The sequence below is a fragment of the Silene latifolia genome, chromosome 5, assembly GCF_048544455.1.
Source record: "Silene latifolia isolate original U9 population chromosome 5, ASM4854445v1, whole genome shotgun sequence".
Taxonomy (NCBI): domain Eukaryota; kingdom Viridiplantae; phylum Streptophyta; class Magnoliopsida; order Caryophyllales; family Caryophyllaceae; genus Silene; species Silene latifolia.
Genome location: NC_133530.1, coordinates 8,002,417 through 8,024,050, shown reverse-complemented (window position 1 = coordinate 8,024,050; position 21,634 = coordinate 8,002,417). Strand labels below are relative to the sequence as shown.

Below are 21,634 nucleotides of genomic sequence, written 5' to 3'. Positions count from 1 at the left end.
CGAGCAGTGATACGACATCGTCATATCCATTCTTTTGGATTCATGCAAGCATCCAACAACTTCCACTCCTCGCTTCCCTCTTCGGGTTTCTACAAAGACCAAAGCAGCGAAAAAATAAGGAAAGATGGTGATAATTTATGATGAATAAATCTATTTTGCTTTTAGTCTCAAGAAGAAGCTTGATAAATCCAGAGGCAGAAACAACAATTTCAAAGATCCAGTAGAGCCAGCTGACAATTTTCTTAAACTTATATGATAACTTGGCAATTTTCAATTCATTTTTTTCCAATAGGACCAACCCCTCCTTGCTCCCCAGTCCCCCCTCGCTTGGTCACTAGCTATAATCATGGAGATGATTGGAAAAACTTACATGGTCATATTCCCAGCGAGCTGTCAACGGTAAAGAAACCAGAATACTCTCGATTCTACCTCCGGTTTTCAGCCCAAATGTTGTTCCTCGATCATAAACCTACAGATGAGTCAAAGCAAACAACTTTGAGCTCGCTAACCACAGATGGTGGAAAGGTAAAACTATAAGCCGCCAAGGCTATAAATTTCCGCTTACCAAATTAAATTCCACATAACGCCCTCGTCGTAACTGCTGCCATGCTTTGTGACTATCCGTGAAAGGTGCATCTTTCCTTCTCTCAATTATAGGAATGTACGCAGGTATCACGGAGTTTGCACATTCTGCCGGTAGTTTAAGAAGTAGAACACGTTGATGATGGTCCAGGATGGTAGAGCAATAGTTTTGGGATTGTTCACAGGATTTAAATGTTTCAAGGAAATATACCAGTGGCAAAAGAAAGAAGCATCTCTTGATCGTAGTTGTTAAGATCGTCAAAAAAGATTCCACCAAGTCCTCTTCTCTCACCTCGATGCTGTGAAAATCTCATAAAATTAAATTATTAGCATATCAAGCATTTGATAATGAACGAACAAACTGACCCGCATCAAGCATCAGCTACAAAATAAGGGAGCACCAACAAATTAGCTATCCATAAACGTGGAGGATTAACAATTCAACAGCCAGAACAGCCATATCAGATCTACCAATTAACAGGAACAATATGAAACGACTGCTCAAATGAGCAAGCTCCGAGAGTCCTGGGGGAGTAGGCATGAGGAGCAAGTAGAAGTGTACTGACCATACCTCCAACATAAAGAATGAATAATGAGTTAGGGCGACAACGGGTGGTAGTAAAACGATATAGGCCCCAGAGTCCCAGACATAGGATGAGTCAGTACCACCTTCACAGACACGATATAGTCCCCAGACATAGGATGATCAGAGACATAATTTAAGACAGGTGAGAATGGTTAATGGTATTGAGTCACCTATAGTCTATAGATCATGGGAAAAATTAGAGCAAGGCAAAATTTGAACTCTTCGTGTAATACCTTGACTTTTAATAAATTATTATAAGCCGACCGTGTTATGTCGCGAAATAATATAATATTATAATATAATAAATAACAAACTATAAACACAAGACGGTAAATCTAATTATGAAAGTAGGTACATATTACGGAGGTATTCTCGTAAGTTTACGATACACATAAGATAATTAAGTAAGGATTACGGGTATTGGTTAAATACAAATAAGAGGCATGCTTGATTATTTTTATCAAACCTAGACTACCCATGCTCCCTTGTTCACGTCAACCCATACTCCAACTCCACGCCTACACCAACAACAATGCAAGCCATACTCCCTTGTCCTTCTTCTTCCTTATTAAAACCCGGCAGCCTACCCATTTTTCCTTGCATTTTTACACACCTCTAATGTACAAGTGAAAGAGAGAGAGAGAGTAGTCGTGGACGGTGCATCAGGGACGAGCAAGGGTCTGTTGTCGACGACCTAGGGTGGCCCTGGTGGCTGTTATGGTGGTGGTAAGGTAAGCTGTTCAACCCATTTCCTCTGTTTTGTTTGTATGTCGAGTTGTTGGTCATGGTTTCATGTCTTATAAAAGTGTTAATGATGGTTGGTGTCGGGGTAATGGTGTAGGGTGGTTTGAGTCGCCCCTTTTGGTGGCAGTAAGGTGGGCTTTAGGTGGTGGTGGTGGTAGAGAAAGACGGCAGAGACATGGGGGGGGTATAAACGGGTATGTTTACGTTTTCAGGTGAGTGTAGGTGTTTAGATTTGGGGTGGCGCCACCGTGGACTCGGGGGAGGTCGAAACGGCGGCGCCACGGTGACTGTGTGCGTGGCTATACGGTGAGAAGAGTGGTGGTGGTAGCGTGGGGTAATGTTGACAGCAGCGGTGGTTGTGGGGTGGTGTTGTTGGCTGCTGTAGTGGCAACTGTGGGAGGTGGAGTGAAGCAGGGGGAAGTTCGTGGCCATGGTCTGACTCACCGGCGGGAGTCGACTCCGGTGAGGGTGCTGGTGGGTGCTCAGGTCAGACCCGGTGTCTGACCTGGTGGTTGTCACGGTGGAATGGGGTGCGTGGGAGTTGGGGAAATGGTTTGGGAGTCGTGGGTTGAGTCGTGTGTGTTAGTCGGCGTCGATTCGTTTCTTTATTAATTATGTTATCGTATTTCGTATTTAATTTAACTTCCGAGTTAATTAAATAATTAAAGACGAGTTTGGGTCGGGTGTTTAAATTGTTTAAATTCGATTCGGGTTTCTTAATCGTTAATTCATTTAAATCTTTTAATTAACATAATAATTATTTAATTCAATGCCGAGTCACTTCAATAATTATTTAATTCAATGCCGAGTCACTTCAATAATTATTTAATTCAATGCCTGAGTCACTTAAATAATTATTTAGTTCAATTCCCGAGTTACTTAAATAATTTATTTAATTTAATCCCCGAGTCGTTTAAATAATCAGAGATGGGTTTTGAGTCGGGATTGTTAAAAGAGAAAAGTTATTATATGACGCATCAATTACTATAATCGGGGAAGTTCCATTTTAAGAAATTATACTTTAATAACTGCCTATATTGGGAAGTTGAGTCAAATAGTAATTGGGTTACTTTAGTTACCAGTTTGGCATAAGTTGGTGTCGGGATTGTATTTCGGGAAGACTTCTAATTGAGAGATCTCTATATTTAGTAGTTGGTAATTATAAATATTATAATTGTGCTAGGTAATGATTATGAAGGATCGATAATCAATTCATTGCGTTATTCGACCGGACTTAATTGGATTTGTTTGGCACTTGAGGTAGGGGAAATACACTTGTCCTAATATCGTTGTTGTTGAATTGTGTTGGTTGGATTCGTGGTTGATTTACGTTATCATTTATATTGGGAAGGGTGATTGACTGAATTGATCGTATTGAGTAGGATATCACAACATCGGGTAACTGGCATGATTTTTATGATTCATCAGTTCATTGATTTATATATATTGTGCTGCATCAATTTCTTTTGATCATTCATATGCGTTGGAGGATGGTGTGGAGATTAATCAGGGTCTGTGATATGGTGTGGAAGTTATTCAGGGTCTGTGATACGGTGTGGGAGCTATTCAGGGTCTGTGAATATGTGATATGGTGTGGAAATTATTCAGGGTCTGTGAATATGTGATATGGTGTGGAAGTTATTCAGGGTCTGTGAATCTGTGATATGGTGTGGAAGTTATTCAGGGTCTGTGAATCTGTGATATGGTGTGGAAGTTATTCAGGGACTGTGATACGGTGCGGAGATTATTCAGAGTCTGTCTACGATATGGTGAGGTGGAGGTGACTAATTGGAAATGGAGTTATGTATTTTGTTGTCGTACTTGTTTTGCTTTCCCTACTCAACCTCGTGGTTGACCCTGTGTATTCGTGAACACCTGTGATGATCCGTTTTATGGGGAGCAGACTTGACAGGTTTAAGCGATAGGACGGGAGCTTGATGGGCGTGAGACACTGGATCAGACGACCTAGTAGCTAGACCATCATCTAGAAGACTTCACTTTTAATTATGTCAGTCCTTGTAATTCGAGTTGAAAAGAGTATTTGTAATAATTAAGTTGAAAATATTACATAAATTGCCTTGGAGTTTAATTTGTTATTCACTACCTCGGGAAACCGAGATGGTAACAGTCCGTTTTATTAGAGAATGTCTTGACGAGGACTTCTTTTATAAACCGGGGTGTTACAAAGTGGTATCAGAGCGAACGATCCTCAGGCCTAAACCAATGAACCCAATGAACCTAGGATGTGTCTAATTAAAATGAACACCGGGATAGAACTGTTAGGAGCACACTGAGGTAAGGTTTGAGTTAGGGGCCCCCTCACACCGAACCAGTGGCCCTCTCAGTTTGACTCGGAAAACCCTGAGGGTATATGAGGGAAAGGGTAGAAAAGTTGCCTAAGGTTGAACCTGAAATGCCTATATCGTTGCCTAAGTGTTAATTGATTGATGCATTGATTATTGCATAATCGAGTTGATATATACTTTGAAACCCAAATATTCTACCCATTCTGCAGACAACGCTACGGTAAGTATTTTGTATGAATGATGGCGTGATCATATAATATTATGGAAATGAGAAATAAATTTTCGAGTTCTGGTTAATAATCAATGAAGTGTTGTGCTAGTCGTGAGCATGAAAATAATTGCAAGTCGATGATAATTACCTAGGTGGATGTTGAGTGATGTGCTGATAGTACCATTAAGTCTAGTAATATGCGGTTATGTGATCCCAAGCCATGCTAGTATAATAATGTGATAGTAATAAGAAACGCTATTGAATTGCCTGTTTTTAATCATAGCAATCGTAATGTAGATGTAAAGAGTAGATCGAGATGCGAAGGGATTTTACGGGATAGATGTTTACGTAAGTACAGTGGGAGATTTAAGTTAGGATAAGTTAGTATCGATAGTATGGTTATAAGAATTGGAACATAGAAAATGAATAACTTAGTGATAAAACTCGCTCTGGTTGGTGTTACCCTTTAATTGACCTTACTACCATTTCTTTTCTGTTTATTGCCTATCGATGAAAATTTTATGAGAAATAGCCTCGTGAGTTAGTGATCATTTGACGTTGGTTTCACGCTTATATGATATACGGATTATGAATAATAAATAATTTAGTGAACTGTGGTTAGGAAGTTTCTGTGCAGTGATGTTTTGTCCAACGATTTTGTGAAAATCCTCATTTAAATGGTATTAATAATTTTCGCATAATTCCAACTCCATCGATCGTAAAATTCACATATGTGTTCAAATTGATAAGCCACGAAAAAAAAAAAAAAAAAAAAAAAAAAAAAAAAAAAAAAAAAATCTTGATGTCTCAATATTAAATAATAAGTTTTGCAAATCCGACCCAAGTTTTGGACCAATAGCTGTCACATGTTTGGTTGGACCAACTGAGTTGTAAAATTCTTTAAAAATGGTATTCTTGTGCTTTGAACCTAATTCTTTTCCCTGTGACTTTAACTCTCCGTGTTTTGTAAAAGTAATATGAATCAAGTTTTAATCGAACGGTTATTTATTCGTGATCTTTGAAAGTTACAACGTGAAACATGATTTGTAAAATGTGTGTTCTAGGTTGAGTCTTCATACAGTGTTTGATTAATTCACGAGCTTTAATAATATGAATTTATAATGTCCTTATATAACGATAGTAGCACTCATGTTCAATAGTTATGTATCTCAACCAGTGATAAAAATTTAAAACCTAATTGATAATATTGTTGGCATGTTTAGTCTGAGTGAAAGAAATTGATTCTTAATCGAGGGTGAAATGTTTATACGAGTTCAGTTGTTTACATATATTAATATACATTTGACACGTTGTGATATCTCTGGGTGTTCATCATATTTGCATAGTGGTCGGATATATATATAAATATAAAACCATATTGTCATATCTTGTAAGTTGATGGCGTTAAATATTAATTTAATTGTGCTAATATACTCACATGAATAATTACAATATTTATGTTTAAAGGGTTTACACATGGATGGTAGTAATGATTGTGTCTAAAGGACCACACGTGTAGGGTGTCATCTGAGTTCTAAGGTCTTTCATATGAGCTGTGTGCCCATAGTTATAATTATTACCATCATCGCATTAATCTATTTCAGTGGACCTAAACCTAGGACATGATAAACAAACCGTGTTGTTAATTCTTAGTGGATATGTTCATCAGAATATCATCATAAAATACTAAAGGGATTCTTGCAATTGTAGGAGCATGATATAAAAGAAACTGTTTGATATAATACGACATTTGGCATATCTATATTCCCGAGTCATCACTATCAATTATGTTCTAGTAAGGATTGTTTATGATGATTATGTTCGCAATATTATAATGGGATAACCCTTTTATGATTCACATGATACACGTTGGTTAAAATGATAATCGTCATAGTTACGTTTAATCGAGTCGTGAATATAACTGAGTAAAGAAGTGCAACTAAAATCCACGATGATTGAGGTAATAGTCGTTCATTAATAAAGATATGACTAGAATGAATAAGATGAACCTGTAAAATTACGATATATGAGTCAACACCTAAGCCGGTTTTGTTTAAAGGAATTGAATTAAGTTTATCGATTTTGAGTTCGTAGTAAGTCGTAAATGGATTCTATGGACGACTCATTATAAGACTTATGTTAAAGAAATTTATTCACCGTCCGATGAAGGTAAAAGTTTTGAAAACAAAGTTAAATTTTGTCGTATGAGTAAATTCGGAAAGAGATCTCCAGCTAGTGTCTGGTTGAATGGTTTCATGATAGTTGCTAAGTCTGGAGTAATGAAATTAGAACGGAGTCACAAGTGGTGGGTCAAGTTAGTCATGTTGTTCGTTTATGTAGCGAATTGGTGGGTTTGGGTTGGTTACGAATGTCAAGACAGGAAATGTAATGGGGTGATTTAAGTGAGTTACGTGTCAACAAGGTATGTTGATATTAGCATGATATGCAAGGGATAGTTGTAAAGTTGGTGTAGTTAAATATATTTAATCTTTTATGTCATGGTGTTGTGTGCAGATTAAATACACTTAATGCCAAGAACGAAATTTATGTGTGATAGTCTTGCATGTTAACTCCCCAATATCGCTGTTTAATCGTTGTTTGACTCGACCAATAAGTTGTAAAATTTGCCAAGCAATGTGCTTTCGTCATTCGTGAATAAATACCAAACCCAATTGTTATGAGGATTGAAAATATTTCTAAGATGATAAATACCGCGAAGCTGGTTGTCTTCATTTTATTGGTGAGTATGTGTCTTGAGCCAATTTGAAACAATTAAGTAAAGAAAAGTCAGATTGAACCTATTAAGTTATAAATTCACATAAATCGATTTATCAAATGTTGACCTTAATTCTTTTCTTATGTGATTAATCCCCTATGTTTCTAAAGTATGAGATTACAACGATTGGTAAAATGGATACTTACTAATGACTTTACTGGTAACGGTAGCTTCCTTTAGAGAGTTTGAATATTGATTGTCCTTGGTAAGGATTACCTAACTTGAGCGTGAGTTGTGAATCTTTTATCCTCTTTCAGTTGTTAGCGGTAGTTTGAGAACTTTGGTTATAATGATGAAGGTTACGAGGACGTAACCATGTTTTTAGTTGGGTAGGATTGTAAAATCTTAATGCTTGAATTGCACCTGTTGTAGATTGTGGTTTTGATCAAGTTGACGTTTCGTTGAGAGGTTGCCTATGAAAATGAGTCCTATATGTGTTGTTCCTACATCTGATAGTTGGTTGATGTGAAAAAGGAGAGTGTGATTAAACTACTGGTATTGAATTATGAGTTGTGGGGCCTTTGTGCCGAGTTATGTCTACGGTCCAGTGCGACCATGGTTAATGAGTTTATGTTGAGTTTGAGATCGGAAATTAGATGGAAGATGACGGTGTTCTCAGGTAGTTATTAGTTGTAGTTAGTTGGGTTAAGAAAAGACGAGTCAAACTTCGGGACGAAGTTTATTTCTAGGAGGGCAGAATGTAACATTCCGTATTTGTTATGCTTAATTGATGTGTCAAAAGAGTGTGTTAACCGAGTTAGAAATGCGTGACGTCTGTCGGTACGATATACAATACCCTTTTGAGGTTTGAGTATGGGAGCGAACTTCGGGACGAAGTTCATTTTAAGGGGGGAAGACTGTAATACCTTGACTTTTAATAAATTATTATAAGCCGACCGTGTTATGTCGCGAAATAATATAATATTATAATATAATAAATAACAAACTATAAACACAAGACGGTAAATCTAATTATGAAAGTAGGTACATATTACGGAGGTATTCTCGTAAGTTTACGATACACATAAGATAATTAAGTAAGGATTACGGGTATTGGTTAAATACAAATAAGAGGCATGCTTGATTATTTTTATCAAACCTAGACTACCCATGCTCCCTTGTTCACGTCAACCCATACTCCAACTCCACGCCTACACCAACAACAATGCAAGCCATACTCCTTGTCCTTCTTCTTCCTTATTAAAACCCTGACCTACCCATTTTTCCTTGCATTTTTACACACCTCTAATGTACAAGTGAAAGAGAGAGAGAGAGAGTAGTCGTGGACGGTGCATCGAGGACGAGCAAGGGTCATTGTCGACGACCTAGGGTGGCCCCGGTGGTCATTATGGTGGTGGTGGTAAGGTAAGTTTCAACCCATTTCCTCTGTTTTGTTTGTATGTCGAGTTGTTGGTCATGGTTTCATGTCTTATAAAAGTGTTAATGATGGTTGGTGTCGGGGTAATGGTGTAGGGTGGTTTGAGTCGCCCCTTTTGGTGGCAGTAAGGTGGGCTTTAGGTGGTGGTGGTGGTAGAGAAAGACGGCAGAGACATGGGGGGGTATAAACGGGTATGTTTACGTTTTCAGGTGAGTGTAGGTGTTTAGATTTGGGGTGGCGCCACCGTGGACTCGGGGGAGGTCGAAACGGCGGCGCCACGGTGACTGTGTGCGTGGCTATACGGTGAGAAGAGTGGTGGTGGTAGCGTGGGGTAATGTTGACAGCAGCGGTGGTTGTGGGGTGGTGTTGTTGGCTGCTGTAGTGGCAAATCTGTGGGAGGTGGAGTGAAGCGGGGGGAAGTTCGTGGCCATGGTCCGACTCACCGTGGGAGTCGACTCCGGTGAGGGTGTTTGGTGGGTGCTCGGTCGGACCGTGTGTCGACCCGGTGGTTGTCACGGTGGAATGGGGTGCGTGGGAGTTGGGGAAATGGTTTGGGAGTCGTGGGTTGAGTCGTGTGTGTTAGTCGGCGTCGATTCGTTTCTTTATTAATTATGTTATCGTATTTCGTATTTAATTTAACTTCCGAGTTAATTAAATAATTAAAGACGAGTTTGGGTCGGGTGTTTAAATTGTTTAAATTCGATTCGGGTTTCTTAATCGTTAATTCATTTAAATCTTTTAATTAACATAATAATTATTTAATTCAATGCCGAGTCACTTCAATAATTATTTAATTCAATGCCGAGTCACTTCAATAATTATTTAATTCAATGCCTGAGTCACTTAAATAATTATTTAGTTCAATTCCCGAGTTACTTAAATAATTTATTTAATTTAATCCCCGAGTCGTTTAAATAATCAGAGATGGGTTTTGAGTCGGGATTGTTAAAAGAGAAAAGTTATTATATGACGCATCAATTACTATAATCGGGGAAGTTCCATTTTAAGAAATTATACTTTAATAACTGCCTATATTGGGAAGTTGAGTCAAATAGTAATTGGGTTACTTTAGTTACCAGTTTGGCATAAGTTGGTGTCGGGATTGTATTTCGGGAAGACTTCTAATTGAGAGATCTCTATATTTAGTAGTTGGTAATTATAAATATTATAATTGTGCTAGGTGACAGATTCGTGAAGGATCGATAATCAATTCATTGCGTTATTCTGGACTGCTTAATTGGATTTGCTGGCACTTGAGGTAGGGGAAATACACTTGTCCTAATATCGTTGTTGTTGAATTGTGTTGGTTGGATTCGTGGTTGATTTACGTTATCATTTATATTGGGAAGGGTGATTGACTGAATTGATCGTATTGAGTAGGATATCACAACATCGGGTAACTGGCATGATTTTTATGATTCATCAGTTCATTGATTTATATATATTGTGCTGCATCAATTTCTTTTGATCATTCATATGCGTTGGAAGATGGTGTGGAGATTAATCAGGGTCTGTGATATGGTGTGGAAGTTATTCAGGGTCTGTGATACGGTGTGGGAGCTATTCAGGGTCTGTGAATATGTGATATGGTGTGGAAATTATTCAGGGTCTGTGAATATGTGATATGGTGTGGAAGTTATTCGGGTCCGTGAATCAGATGATATGGTGTGGAAGTTATTCGAGTCCGTGAATCTGTGATATGGTGTGGAAGTTATTCGGGACCGTGATACGGTGCGGAGATTATTCGAGTCCTGCTACGATATATGGTGAGGTGGAGGAGGTGACTAATTGGAAATGGAGTTATGTATTTTGTTGTCGTACTTATTTTGTTTTCCTACTCAACCTCGTGGTTGACCCTGTGTATTCGTGAACACCGTGATGATCCGTTTTATGGGAGCAGACTTGGACAGTTTAAGCGATAGGACGGGAGCTTGATGGGCGTGAGACACTGGATCAGACGACCTAGTAGCTAGACCATCATCTAGAAGACTTCACTTTTAATTATGTCAGTCCTTGTAATTCGAGTTGAAAAGAGTATTTGTAATAATTAAGTTGAAAATATTACATAAATTGCCTTGGAGTTTAATTTGTTATTCACTACCTCGGGAAACCGAGATGGTAACAGTCCGTTTTATTAGAGAATGTCTTGACGAGGACTTCTTTTATAAACCGGGGTGTTACACTTCGCCTCAAGCCAGAAGGGGCTACGTGCTCATTTATAACTAAGGGGGTGTTTGGTTGGCTACTTTAGAATGGAATGGATCATTGTTTGGTTGGCGAGATTTGGAATGGAGTTAAATACCTAATGGATTCTAAATCCACCCTAACCCCTTGGAATCCCATACCCACCCTCTTTCCTTAGAATCAAACTCCCTTAAATAAATTTATGGTGAACCAAACAACAATAAGCAAGTATGGATTTAGAACCCCATACTATCAAATTCCATTCCATTCCATTCCTTCTTGTTGAACCAAACTGCCCCTAAAATGTTTTATTAAAAAAAAATCCAGCACCAATCAGGCACTTGCCTATGTACTAGAAGTCTAGAAGTTCTCAAAATCCGCTTAATAGATGTATGAAATAGAAAACTCACAATCATCACATCAGAAACAGGAGGCGGGCTAGAAAAAAATAATAACCAGGAGAAGGAAAGAAAAAGGTCATCAGATTGTATTGTTATACGCACAAGGAGATATAATATGCAGCCTGCAATTAAATTTTCTGAAATACAAACCTTGATGTAAAAGTAATCATCACACCATTTTTTGAAACGTGGATAGAAGTCCGGATTAAACTTGTCACAAGCATCTTTCTGGATCTACAAAACAATCCACAGATGTCAATAAAATAGAATGCTGGGGTTAATTCTCCTACATCATTCCACTAAACTCCATTTGAAGGAAATGCTATATTAATAATCCATAACTAATAGAGTAATAGACGTCTACAACTGAAATGATATTTTGTACTGTTGTTTGCTCACAGTGAAAATTGCCCCCAAACCAAATTAAAATGATTTACTATCCACTCAAAACAAAACAAGCAGATAAAAATATTGGTAAACAAAAAGTACATCGAAAATTTGGTGTCTAGTTGAGAAAAGTAAGCACAACTAAGACACTGATATAACTTAAACTTTGCTGCTTCCTAATTTAAAGGCAATGAAAAAAAAGCTAGCAACAATGAAAGATCTGTGCATTTTCCATTGCAGACAAAAAGTATGCCAAAACTTTTATCGCAGTTGAAAAAGTTGAGCACGTGACCAATACTCTAGATTTTTCAGTCAATCCCGCAGGCATCAAATTGCAGACAGCAAATCACTAAACACAGGCGGAATAAATACCTGATGGAAGTGCTTTACATCATCCTCAAAAATGTAAGCAGGCGTGTAATCAGTGCCACCACCAAACCACCACTGTCGAGGGGCTCCAGGAGCATCTGTCCATTAAAAACCAGTATTTTAGAATATCATACTGGATGATACGAAAGGTATACTGGAATCCCCAAAAACACAACAAAGTTTTAGACCAAGCTTAAAATCTGTCCTTAATTTCAGCAAACTTTCCACACTTAAATTAACAATCCGTTAAAGCTGATTATCAAAACACAGAGAGCAAGAGAAACATAAATACTTAGCATACACCTAAGTACCGATAAGAAGTACTCCTATCAAATAAGTCACTCATGCACTATTATTTCACGAATATGACAAAGATAAACTAAATCAGACAGCCAAGCACGGTTCCTAACACAAATCGTATCATTCTCGAAATTATTAACGAAAACTACAAAAGTCAGCAAGAATCTAATATCTAACCGCAAGCTGTGGCCCACATGATGTAAAGAAAGGGTCAAACCCAAATTATGCATCGCAAATGCGGGCATAATAGTACAGAAACTATGGAAAACAATATCAACAATAAATCTCCAGCTAGGCATTACCCTTAGCTAACAATCCAATTATCCAAAGCACCTCTCCTAGTTGTTTACTTCGCTTGACTCAGTCACGAAGAGTCCACATGTGACTCACTGGATGCAAGGCCACAAATGGGATTAACCTTTGAAACGCCTGACAGCAATTATGCATTACCCCAGCAAAGAATCCAGTTATCCAAAGCACCGCTACTAGTTTACTTTGCTCGAGTTAGTCACGAAGATTCCATATGTGACTAACTGATGAACACAAAGCCACAAATAAGATTAATCTTCGAAAAGCCGGACAACAATTAACCCAGCTAACAAAGCAAAGTGTCTATGGGATTAGTTCTCGACTCAACTACTATTAGTCCCAATCTGAGCCATTCAAAAGAAGCAACAACAACAACAGTAACTCAGTGTCACAACGCCTCCCACAAATTGCAGGAATAGGAGATTGGATGTATGCAGCTCTTTTCTTGTGTTGTTTATGGATGACCCATGAGAAAAAGTACAAAACTGTGTCGAACATTGTAACAAATGATGTACTATTTTTCAGTAAAAAGAAGTGTCGCAGTTTGGTGAGCCACTTTTTTTTACTACCCTATACTCCAACTAAAGACTGGCTAGAGGAAATGGAAAAGATAAAAAGAAGCAAATGCCAAAAAAGAATCTTGACAGAAGTACAAAACCATGTTCTCACATTAGTTAGCTCGCTGTCTCTTGTCAAGCAACTCAACCTCCAAATCTCCAAGTGACATTCTCCCACCCAAACATACCTTCCTCTGCCACAGGATGTGGCCCATTTAGTAATTTTGCTCCAAAAATGCATTAAATAAGAGATTTAGAGCTCATATATTTTTGCTTCCTTGTAACAATTAGTAACAAGTTACAACCTTATCATCACTCCACTCGTAAGTAGTAACTCTCTTTTCTTTACCTTCCCCATCCTTCAGTCTGCTCTACAGAATGCACTAAACTACAGATCACAGGGTTTGCACATTTTCAGCCCTTTTAGTAACCTAATTTCTTACACCATTCGTCCCTCCCCCGCTCTCTTTCCTACCAACTGTCTTTCTCGGTGCCTGGAGCAAAGGCACCCCCAAGGCTGCTTCAAGGAGAACTAGCCTTTTGAGCATTCTTCTATGTTATGTAATCAAGGTCATAACATCAAAGATACAGGATTGCACAGTATCATTCAACATTAGACATTGCCAGGCCAGGTCAGGCGATGATACACCCCTCTAGAAGTAACTTTTTTGTTTTGCAGGAAAGAGTGGAAGGGAGAAAAGGAAAGGAAGAAATCTAGTATACCTTGTCAAATTAATGGAGTAGGGAAGGGGATGTGAAAAAAAAATGGAAGGAACTGTTTTCCTTCCATTATTAACAATCCAAATCTTCCACAAGTTAGAGAAAATTGGGAAACTCTCTTCACCTGGTACTAACTAATAAGTCCCATCTCCTGCAAGAATTTATCTCTGGCCTTTTCCTTACCTCATCAAAATAAGGAGGTTCTCACACTCTCCCCTTCCCTCCATATCCTCCACTTCCATTTCTTATTTTTCCTTTCCTCCGCTTCTCTCCAAATTGTGAATCATAATAAGGTAGATGCTCCCCTAAAATATATATACCAAACAAAATTTGCAACTACAATTTCTAGCAAATTTCAGATAGATCACAATAAACTAAACTTAATTAGGTAAAATCTACCCTTACAACAGAATGTCATAGCCACTAGTAAAAAGCTAATTCAATCAGCATGACCACGCAACTAACGATCCAACATTGTCAATAACTCAGAACATTCCTGATCTCAAACATATCATAAACAATGAAAGTTATCTGGGGATTTACCCATCCTCAGTGGAGGGACCCATCCTCTACTTGGTTTTTGGTTGACTTTCCCACTGTACCCGTTCCGCGCGATAAGAAAACAATGAAAAAAAAAGCTATGAGAGAACAATATAATATAGCTATGAAAGGGTAATGCAAGGTAGCCATGAGAAAAGTAGAAAACAATGCAAGGCAGCCATGAGGAAACAATGTAAGGCAGTCAAGAAAACAATGAAACCTAAGAAGACTCCCTACTAAACAATCAACTCAAGGTCAACTTTATGCACACAAACTTGTATAGTAGATAAAAGTCTGTACCTTTGGGAGCATCAGTCTCAAAATAGCGATAATTGAAGTGCAAAGTTGGAGCAAATGGGTTTTTCGGATGCAAAACCTAAGAAAAATTAAAAGGAAACCTATTAGCTTCCATTAATCACCCCAAAAAAATGAGTAAGAAAATTTTTACCAAGAAACAAAATCACCCCATTTTCAATAACTACCATCAAGCACTTGTATGCCAGGAACCATCAACAAAATAACAGACCTTATCAACCCATTAATCACCTCACATTAAAGTAGCAATCTACCCAAAAACATAATCATCCCGTTTTCAATATACGACATTAATTTCAACCGTTTCATACACCTATAAAATCTAATCAAACAATAATCATTGTTTCCCACGTCATTACCCCCAACGTCTCAAAGACTCTAATCTCCTTTTTTGAGCCATAGTTGGGAAATGACTTGTAATTTAGTAGAACACCATTTACCCCAACGTCTCAAATACTCACCTATAACGAGGGAAGGGTCACGACCTCACCAACAAGCCTTACCCCTACATTTTTTTCAGGTCATCCCTAACAAAAAGTGTGTCAAAGTTTTGCATCAACTTACTCCTTACTTCTCAGTAAAAGAAACACAAAGAGCTTAGTGAGCCATTTTACTTTTGGCTCCAACTCGTAAATTACTATGCCTAAAAATTTATTCATCAAACTCACAAATTGCATATTAAGTCCGGTTCGTTTCAACTAAAACTTTCTGAACTAAACTAATTTGAAGATCAGAACTAAACTAAACTAAAATTAAGTCCAAAAAACAGGGCATTAATCCGAGTTATGTAAACAATCAAACTACTCAAAGGAATAAATAATCCCACATTTCCCAAACTATAGCCAAAAGTTCCAACATTTTGCGCAATTAGTCTAATGTAAAGCGATTTTACGCAAACCACGGTAGAACCACATGGTATTTACAAAAATACCCTTATAAAAACTTCTTATTCGACTAAACCGCCTTACACAAGTACATTTGTGTTTTATTAACTCAAATGAGACCGTTATATAGATTCCATACCGAGCTAACACCGGCAGCAAAGAAAGGAACAGGCCCAGCCTTAGCACCAGCATCACCATCACCCCCTTTAGCAGCTCGATAAGCTTCGGGCGGCATAACTCCATAAACAACAGATACATTAACACCCGCTTTCTCGAAAACAGCGCCATCTTGCAAAACCCTACTAATCCCACCACCACCACCAGGCCGTGTCCACGCATCTTCCTTAAACTTCCCTCCACCATCCGCCGCCTCAATCGCTTCGCAAACTTTATCCTGCACATCCCTAATCATCTTCTCGAACCTTCCTCTCACCGTCGCCGCCGCATCGCCGTCAGCGCCGTCGGAGTGACGGAGGAATGTCGGAGGAGCTTCGTTTTCAGGTGTTTCTTTCTCGATTGCGACGGCACGAAGGGGATTGAGGCGGCGGAGGTGGAGGGATTGGGGTTTTGAGGTGGGGGATGGGAAGGTGATTTGGGGAATTAGGGTTTGGTGGGGTTTTGAGGTTAGAGGTAGTAATGTGGTGGTGGAAATTAGGGTGGTGGTTGTTGTTGTTGTTGCCGCCATTGTTGACGGTTTTGAGAGGTTGTAGTTGTTGAGGAAGTTAGTAGATGAGGAGAGAGAGATGGAAGGAAGGAGGGAAATTGGAGATTGGGGGGAAAGAGTAAGGGGTTGAAATGTTGATGGTGATTTTGTGCCTAATCCATAGGGGATAATGGGATTGGACCCATTACATAAGTTCGATTTTTGTGTAAGATCGTTGTACACGGTATAACGGGATTGTTATAGGTTAAGATAGTTTTATTACGGAGTAATGATAGTTATATATTCGAGAGTTTACTTAATGCGGACTAAAGATAGCAGTTACGGTTCCCTCGTCACTAAAAATGATAGTTATATAACAAATGAGGTATTCCCTATCTTCACCTTAGCCACGTTACAAGATAATATTTTGACATTTAATGGTGATTTTTACAAGTTGACTCGCGTTTTTGACAAATTGCTGATCGGTTTCTACTTGGACCAAATGGATTGTAAAAATCTTTATAAAATGGTTGTTCGAGATTTGAGTTCGATTCTTTTTCTCATGTTTTGAAAACTCTTTATATTTTCTGGAAAGTATAAAAACTCAACGTAGAATGTAACGGTTATTTGATAGTGATTTTTGAAAATCACAACTTGACTTTGATTTCTGAAAACGCGAGTGATGGGGCATATTCTGCACCCGCTGACCAAGTCAACATATTGAGCGAGGTCAAAGATATCCACAAAAATCAACGACTTTAAACAAGATATCCCGTGACGGCCCTATCGGCCAAATCCCCGTCTCTCGGCCGCTAACTAGCCAAATGAGACACATCCGCGTACTCATATCCAAGACCCCTCGGCATGGAGTCAATCAATCCCTTCGGCCGACAGGGGTCCCTCGGCCGAGGTCAGATCAGTCTTTCCACCTGCTAGCCACTTGGCCACTTGGCCACTACGTGACAAAAGGTGAAAGTCTATAAATACTCCACCTCTCTCATTGAGAAGGGGATCCAGAATCTAACCTAAGAACCACTTAAATTGGTATTATCTCTCTCATCTCTCTACAATACACGTCATCAAGCAACATACCACTTAATCACGATAAGTTCACTGACTTGAGCGTCGGAGTGAGTACGCTTGGCACAAAGCCAAGCCCTCAGTTTGCTCATTGTTGTAGGAGAGGCCGAGGAGAGCAATCAAGGCTAGAAGAGGCATTATTAGACAAAGCTAGCGTGGTAAACAAACCTACTTCGGAATTCATACCCGGAACAGCGAGTTTTACCAAAAGTTCAATATAAATATTTTATCAATTCTTAACCTATGATAGTTGAGAGGTAGGAGTGATGATAAGGGGATCTAATGAGGGGTAAAAAAGGATACAATTGGCGCCGTCTGTGGGAAAACGTACTAGAAGCTAGTCATTCCCAAACCAAAACAAAACCCACCCAAAAAGCTAAGAAAATGTCAAAAGAACAAGAGGTACTCGTGACTGACGAGACCGAATTCTACCACGAGGATACCGTCCACAGTGCAGGTTGTGCGGCCCTCCACCAAATGTAGGGTAATTCAACCGGAGTTCGGGATGCCAATAATACCGATACGCCCGCCGCCGACCAGGTCACCATCATGGGACGTGTGGTTGATGCAGCAAAACTGAAGCAACTCCTGGACCTGATTGTCAGTACGCCGACTCACACTGTCACACCGACAAGAGCGGCGGAACCCGTCCAGGAAGCTAGGGCCCAAAAGGTGACTCCGAGAAACCTGAACGAAGCACTAAGAGAGGCTGAACCTACCAAGACGCCGGGGAGCCCAGTGTCGGTGGTAGAACTAAGCCCTTCCCGCACTCGCGGAAGGACGATGTCGCCGCGACGCCAACGAGGCATGCCCCAGACGAGCGAAAGGAGTCCGACTCACCAGAGTCGGAGAAGGAGTCCGACTCACCAGAGTCGGAGAAGGAGTCCGACTCACCAGAGTCGGAGAAGAAGCCCTTCCCGCCACGGGGAGAGGGGCCGGACTAGGGATGCGAGGAGCCGATCGCCGCGTGTCATTAGACACGTGGTCAGACAGCCCCTCAGTGCCTACGTCCTAGAAACCCAGGTGCCGCCAAAGCTAAAGCTACCATCTATATCATACAAAGGAGAGGGCGACCCAACCGATCATGCCGAGGCTTTCGAGTCTCACATGTCGGTGTGGGAGCAACTCCGACGAGGTGCAGTGCCGAATTTTCCCAACGACCTTGGTTGGGATGGCGCAAAGCTGGTACAAGGGGCTACCCGATGGGTCGGTATACTCCTACTCCGACCTAAGAGACGCGTTTTTGGCCCAAGATTTCTACCAATAAAGGAGAGCCGTCGAGACATCGGATCTCCCGACTATCGAGCGGAGGGAGGCGAGTCACTCCGGCTATGTGAAGAGGTTCGATGCCGGGTTCGGCAGATTAGGGAGTTGAACAATGAACTAGCGGCCTTCGCACCGATGAAAGGCCTCCCCGGAGGGGACTTGAAAACGAGCTCATCAAGTGCGGTGGCCTGGCCTAGAGTCCGCCAGAAATTGGCCGACCCAGGCCATTAAGGTCGAAGACTATCACAAAATCTGGGTAGGCCACGGCGATGCCGGTCACTCAGAAAGAAAGAGCCACCGGGAGGACAAACCGGATGAAGGACGCCGCGACAATAATAGGTCGCGGTTTGACAAGCCCGCCAGAAGCGGAACCCGGTGTGCCGGGGAAGTTCGTCCGTACTACCATAAGAAGTACAAGGATCACACCCCCCGGTCGTATCTGCCGCCGAGGTTTTCTCCCGAGCGAGAACGAGGGGCGAGAGTGGGAAAGGCCCCCCAAACCGAGGGGGGACGGTGACACGAGCCAGTACTGTGAGTACCACGGCCACACCGGTCACTTAACCAACGACTGCCGGCATTTGAAGAATGCCATTGAAGAGCTGATCCGGAAGGGGAGCCTCGGCAAATATGTCGCCGGAGGCCAAAAGACTAACACCGGTGGCTCAGATAAAAAATCCGTCTTTGAACGGATAGGAACAATTCATGTTGTCATCGGGGGAAACGAGAACGGCGGATCCGCTCGCGGACACAAACGGCACCTGAACGGACTGTATCAGGCCGTCAACTTCGTGCCCACTACAGCGGCCCGCGCTTCCAACATCCCGAACATAACTATTGGGAAGGAGGACTACGAAGGAATCATCGCCCCGCATAGCGACCCACTCGTAGTCCACTTAGACATAGCTAACCACCTGGTCATGAGATGCCTGATTGACACGGGAGCTTACACGAACATCATGTTCGGGAGTGCTTTCTAGGGCTCGGCACGAAAATTGCGGACCTTAGCCCATGCACCAACCCATTGTACGACTTCTCCGGGGCGGGCTTGGTCCCCACAGGGGTCTATCAAGTTCTGGTGATGTTCGGCCGATCCGACGCGGCCAAGAATGTGATGTCCGAATTCGTGGTCATCGACGGCTCATCCGCATACAACGTTCTCATCGGTCGTGTCACCCTGAGTGAGGTCGATCTTTGTAATGTCCATCCGGGCCCGACACCGATGTATGTCTCGGACCGCGGGGAGGTTCATAAACTCGTCTCAAAGAACGAAAAAGACGAGGTGGTCAACGTCCAAATATCGGCCAGAGGATGCAACATGCAATCCTTCAAAGTAGCAAAGAAAGAGGAAAAAGGGAAGAGCCCATCCTTACGACAGGAGGACGAACCGATGAGCACCAACCACGTCGGCATGGTCGAAGGGGCGAGACCGAGCAGATAGAGATTGATCCGGGGCACCGTAATCGCTTGGTGTCGGCCGGAACCAAAATTCGGGGCCGATCTCCTGACTGCGAGGAGGAACAAAGACGTCTTTGCGTACTCGGCCGCCGAGATGCCTGGTGTAAGCCGAGAGGTCATCACTCACAAGCTGAACGTACTCCCCAGCGCCCGCCCTGTGAAGCAGAGGGTGAGAAACTCCTCGGCCGAAAAAGAGGATGCCATCAAGGCCGAGGTTGATAAGTTGTTAGAGGCAGGCTTTATCATCCCTTGTACATACCCTGAATGGCTAGCTAATGTTGTAATGGTTAAAAAGTCATCAGGGGGGTGGAGGATGTGTGTTGATTTTACGCAACTTAATAAAGCATGCCCGAAAGATTGCTACCCCTTGCCTCGGATAGATAGCTTAATAGACGCAACGGCAGGCTACACAATGCTGAGCCTGCTCGACGCCTTTTCAGGATACCATCAGGTATTCATGGCAGAGGAAGACATGCCTAAATGCGCATTCATCACCATACACGGCACCTACATGTACAAAATGATGCCATTCGGTTTGAAAAATGCCGGCGCGACTTACACGAGACTGGTGGACAAAGTATTCCAAAATCAAAAAGGGCGAAACATTGAGGCCTACGTCGACGATGCTATTGTCAAGAGCAAGTCTGACGGCGAGCACTTAGCCGATTTGCACGAGACATTTTGTTCACTAAGAAAATACAAGATGAAGCTTAACCCGACAAAGTGCAACTTCGGTGTCCGGCCTAAAAATTCCTCGGCGTGCTTGTTAGCGCCGGGGAATTGACGCCAATCCGAGAAAGTCCAAGCAATTCTAGACCTGCCGGAGCGAGGAATCGCAAAGAGGTTATGATAATCGACCGGGAGGATGGCGGCCCTTGCCCGTTTTATCTCTCGGTCAGCCGACAAGAGCACCCCATTCTTCAAAGTGCTAAAGGGGAATAAAGATTTCTCGGGGGAGGAACAGAGCACGCCTTCAAACAACGAAAGCCCATCCGCAAACTCTCCCGACCACTGTCCCGCACCGACGGGGGAAACGCTATATCTATACTTAGCAAGAACCTCGGCCACGGTCGGTCGCGTGATCGTCGAGAGAAGAAAACAAGCAAGACACCCAATCTACTTTATCGCCCATACACCGCCCGCCGAGAGAAACTACCCGCTGATTGAAAAAGCAGCCTTTGCCGTGGTTGTTGCCGCAAGGAAGTTGAAACCCTACTTCGACGCACATCCCATGACGGTCTTAACCGACCAGTAGTTGGAGAAAGCACGAAAAATTCGAACAATCAGGCAGACTTATCAAATGGGCGGTGGAGCTATCCGGCTTCGGCATTCAATACAAACCAAGGCCTTCGATAAAAGGGCGGTGCGCCGCGAACTTCTTGGCCGAGTGCACATATCAGGAAGAGTCATGTCCCGGCATGTGGGAGGTATATACCGATGGATCCTCCACAACGAACGGCTCAGGAGCCGGCATCCTTATCATCAGCCCAAACGGGGACGAGTTCGAGTACGCTTTGAAGTTTACCTTCTCAACCTCAAATAAACGAATCCGAATATGAGGCGGTGATAACCGACTTGAGTTAGCCGAGCCCAGGGGCGAACACATCATTTTGAAAACAGACTCTCTCTTGGTAACTAACC

General features: G+C 41.5%; 1 protein-coding gene across 2 annotated transcripts; it reads right to left on the bottom strand.

The window, feature by feature from the left end:
* LOC141656602 (oxygen-dependent coproporphyrinogen-III oxidase, chloroplastic-like) lies at positions 1–16,383 on the bottom strand. Of its 2 annotated transcripts, XM_074463553.1 has the most exons (8): positions 15,689–16,383; positions 14,651–14,726; positions 11,928–12,022; positions 11,319–11,402; positions 794–881; positions 566–690; positions 371–469; positions 1–89 (listed from the first exon to the last, which is right to left on the bottom strand). In XM_074463553.1, exons 1-8 carry the CDS (start codon positions 16,232–16,234, stop codon positions 21–23), a joined length of 1,182 nt encoding a protein of 393 aa, XP_074319654.1. In that variant the 5' UTR covers positions 16,235–16,383; the 3' UTR covers positions 1–20. The 2 variants fall into 2 exon arrangements, 1 of the variants encoding a protein (XP_074319654.1); XR_012548539.1 differs by lacking the exons at positions 1–89; positions 371–469 and having other exon boundaries at positions 600–690; positions 794–1,388; positions 10,765–11,402; positions 15,689–16,369.
* Between the last annotated feature and the right edge of the window lie 5,251 nt (positions 16,384–21,634).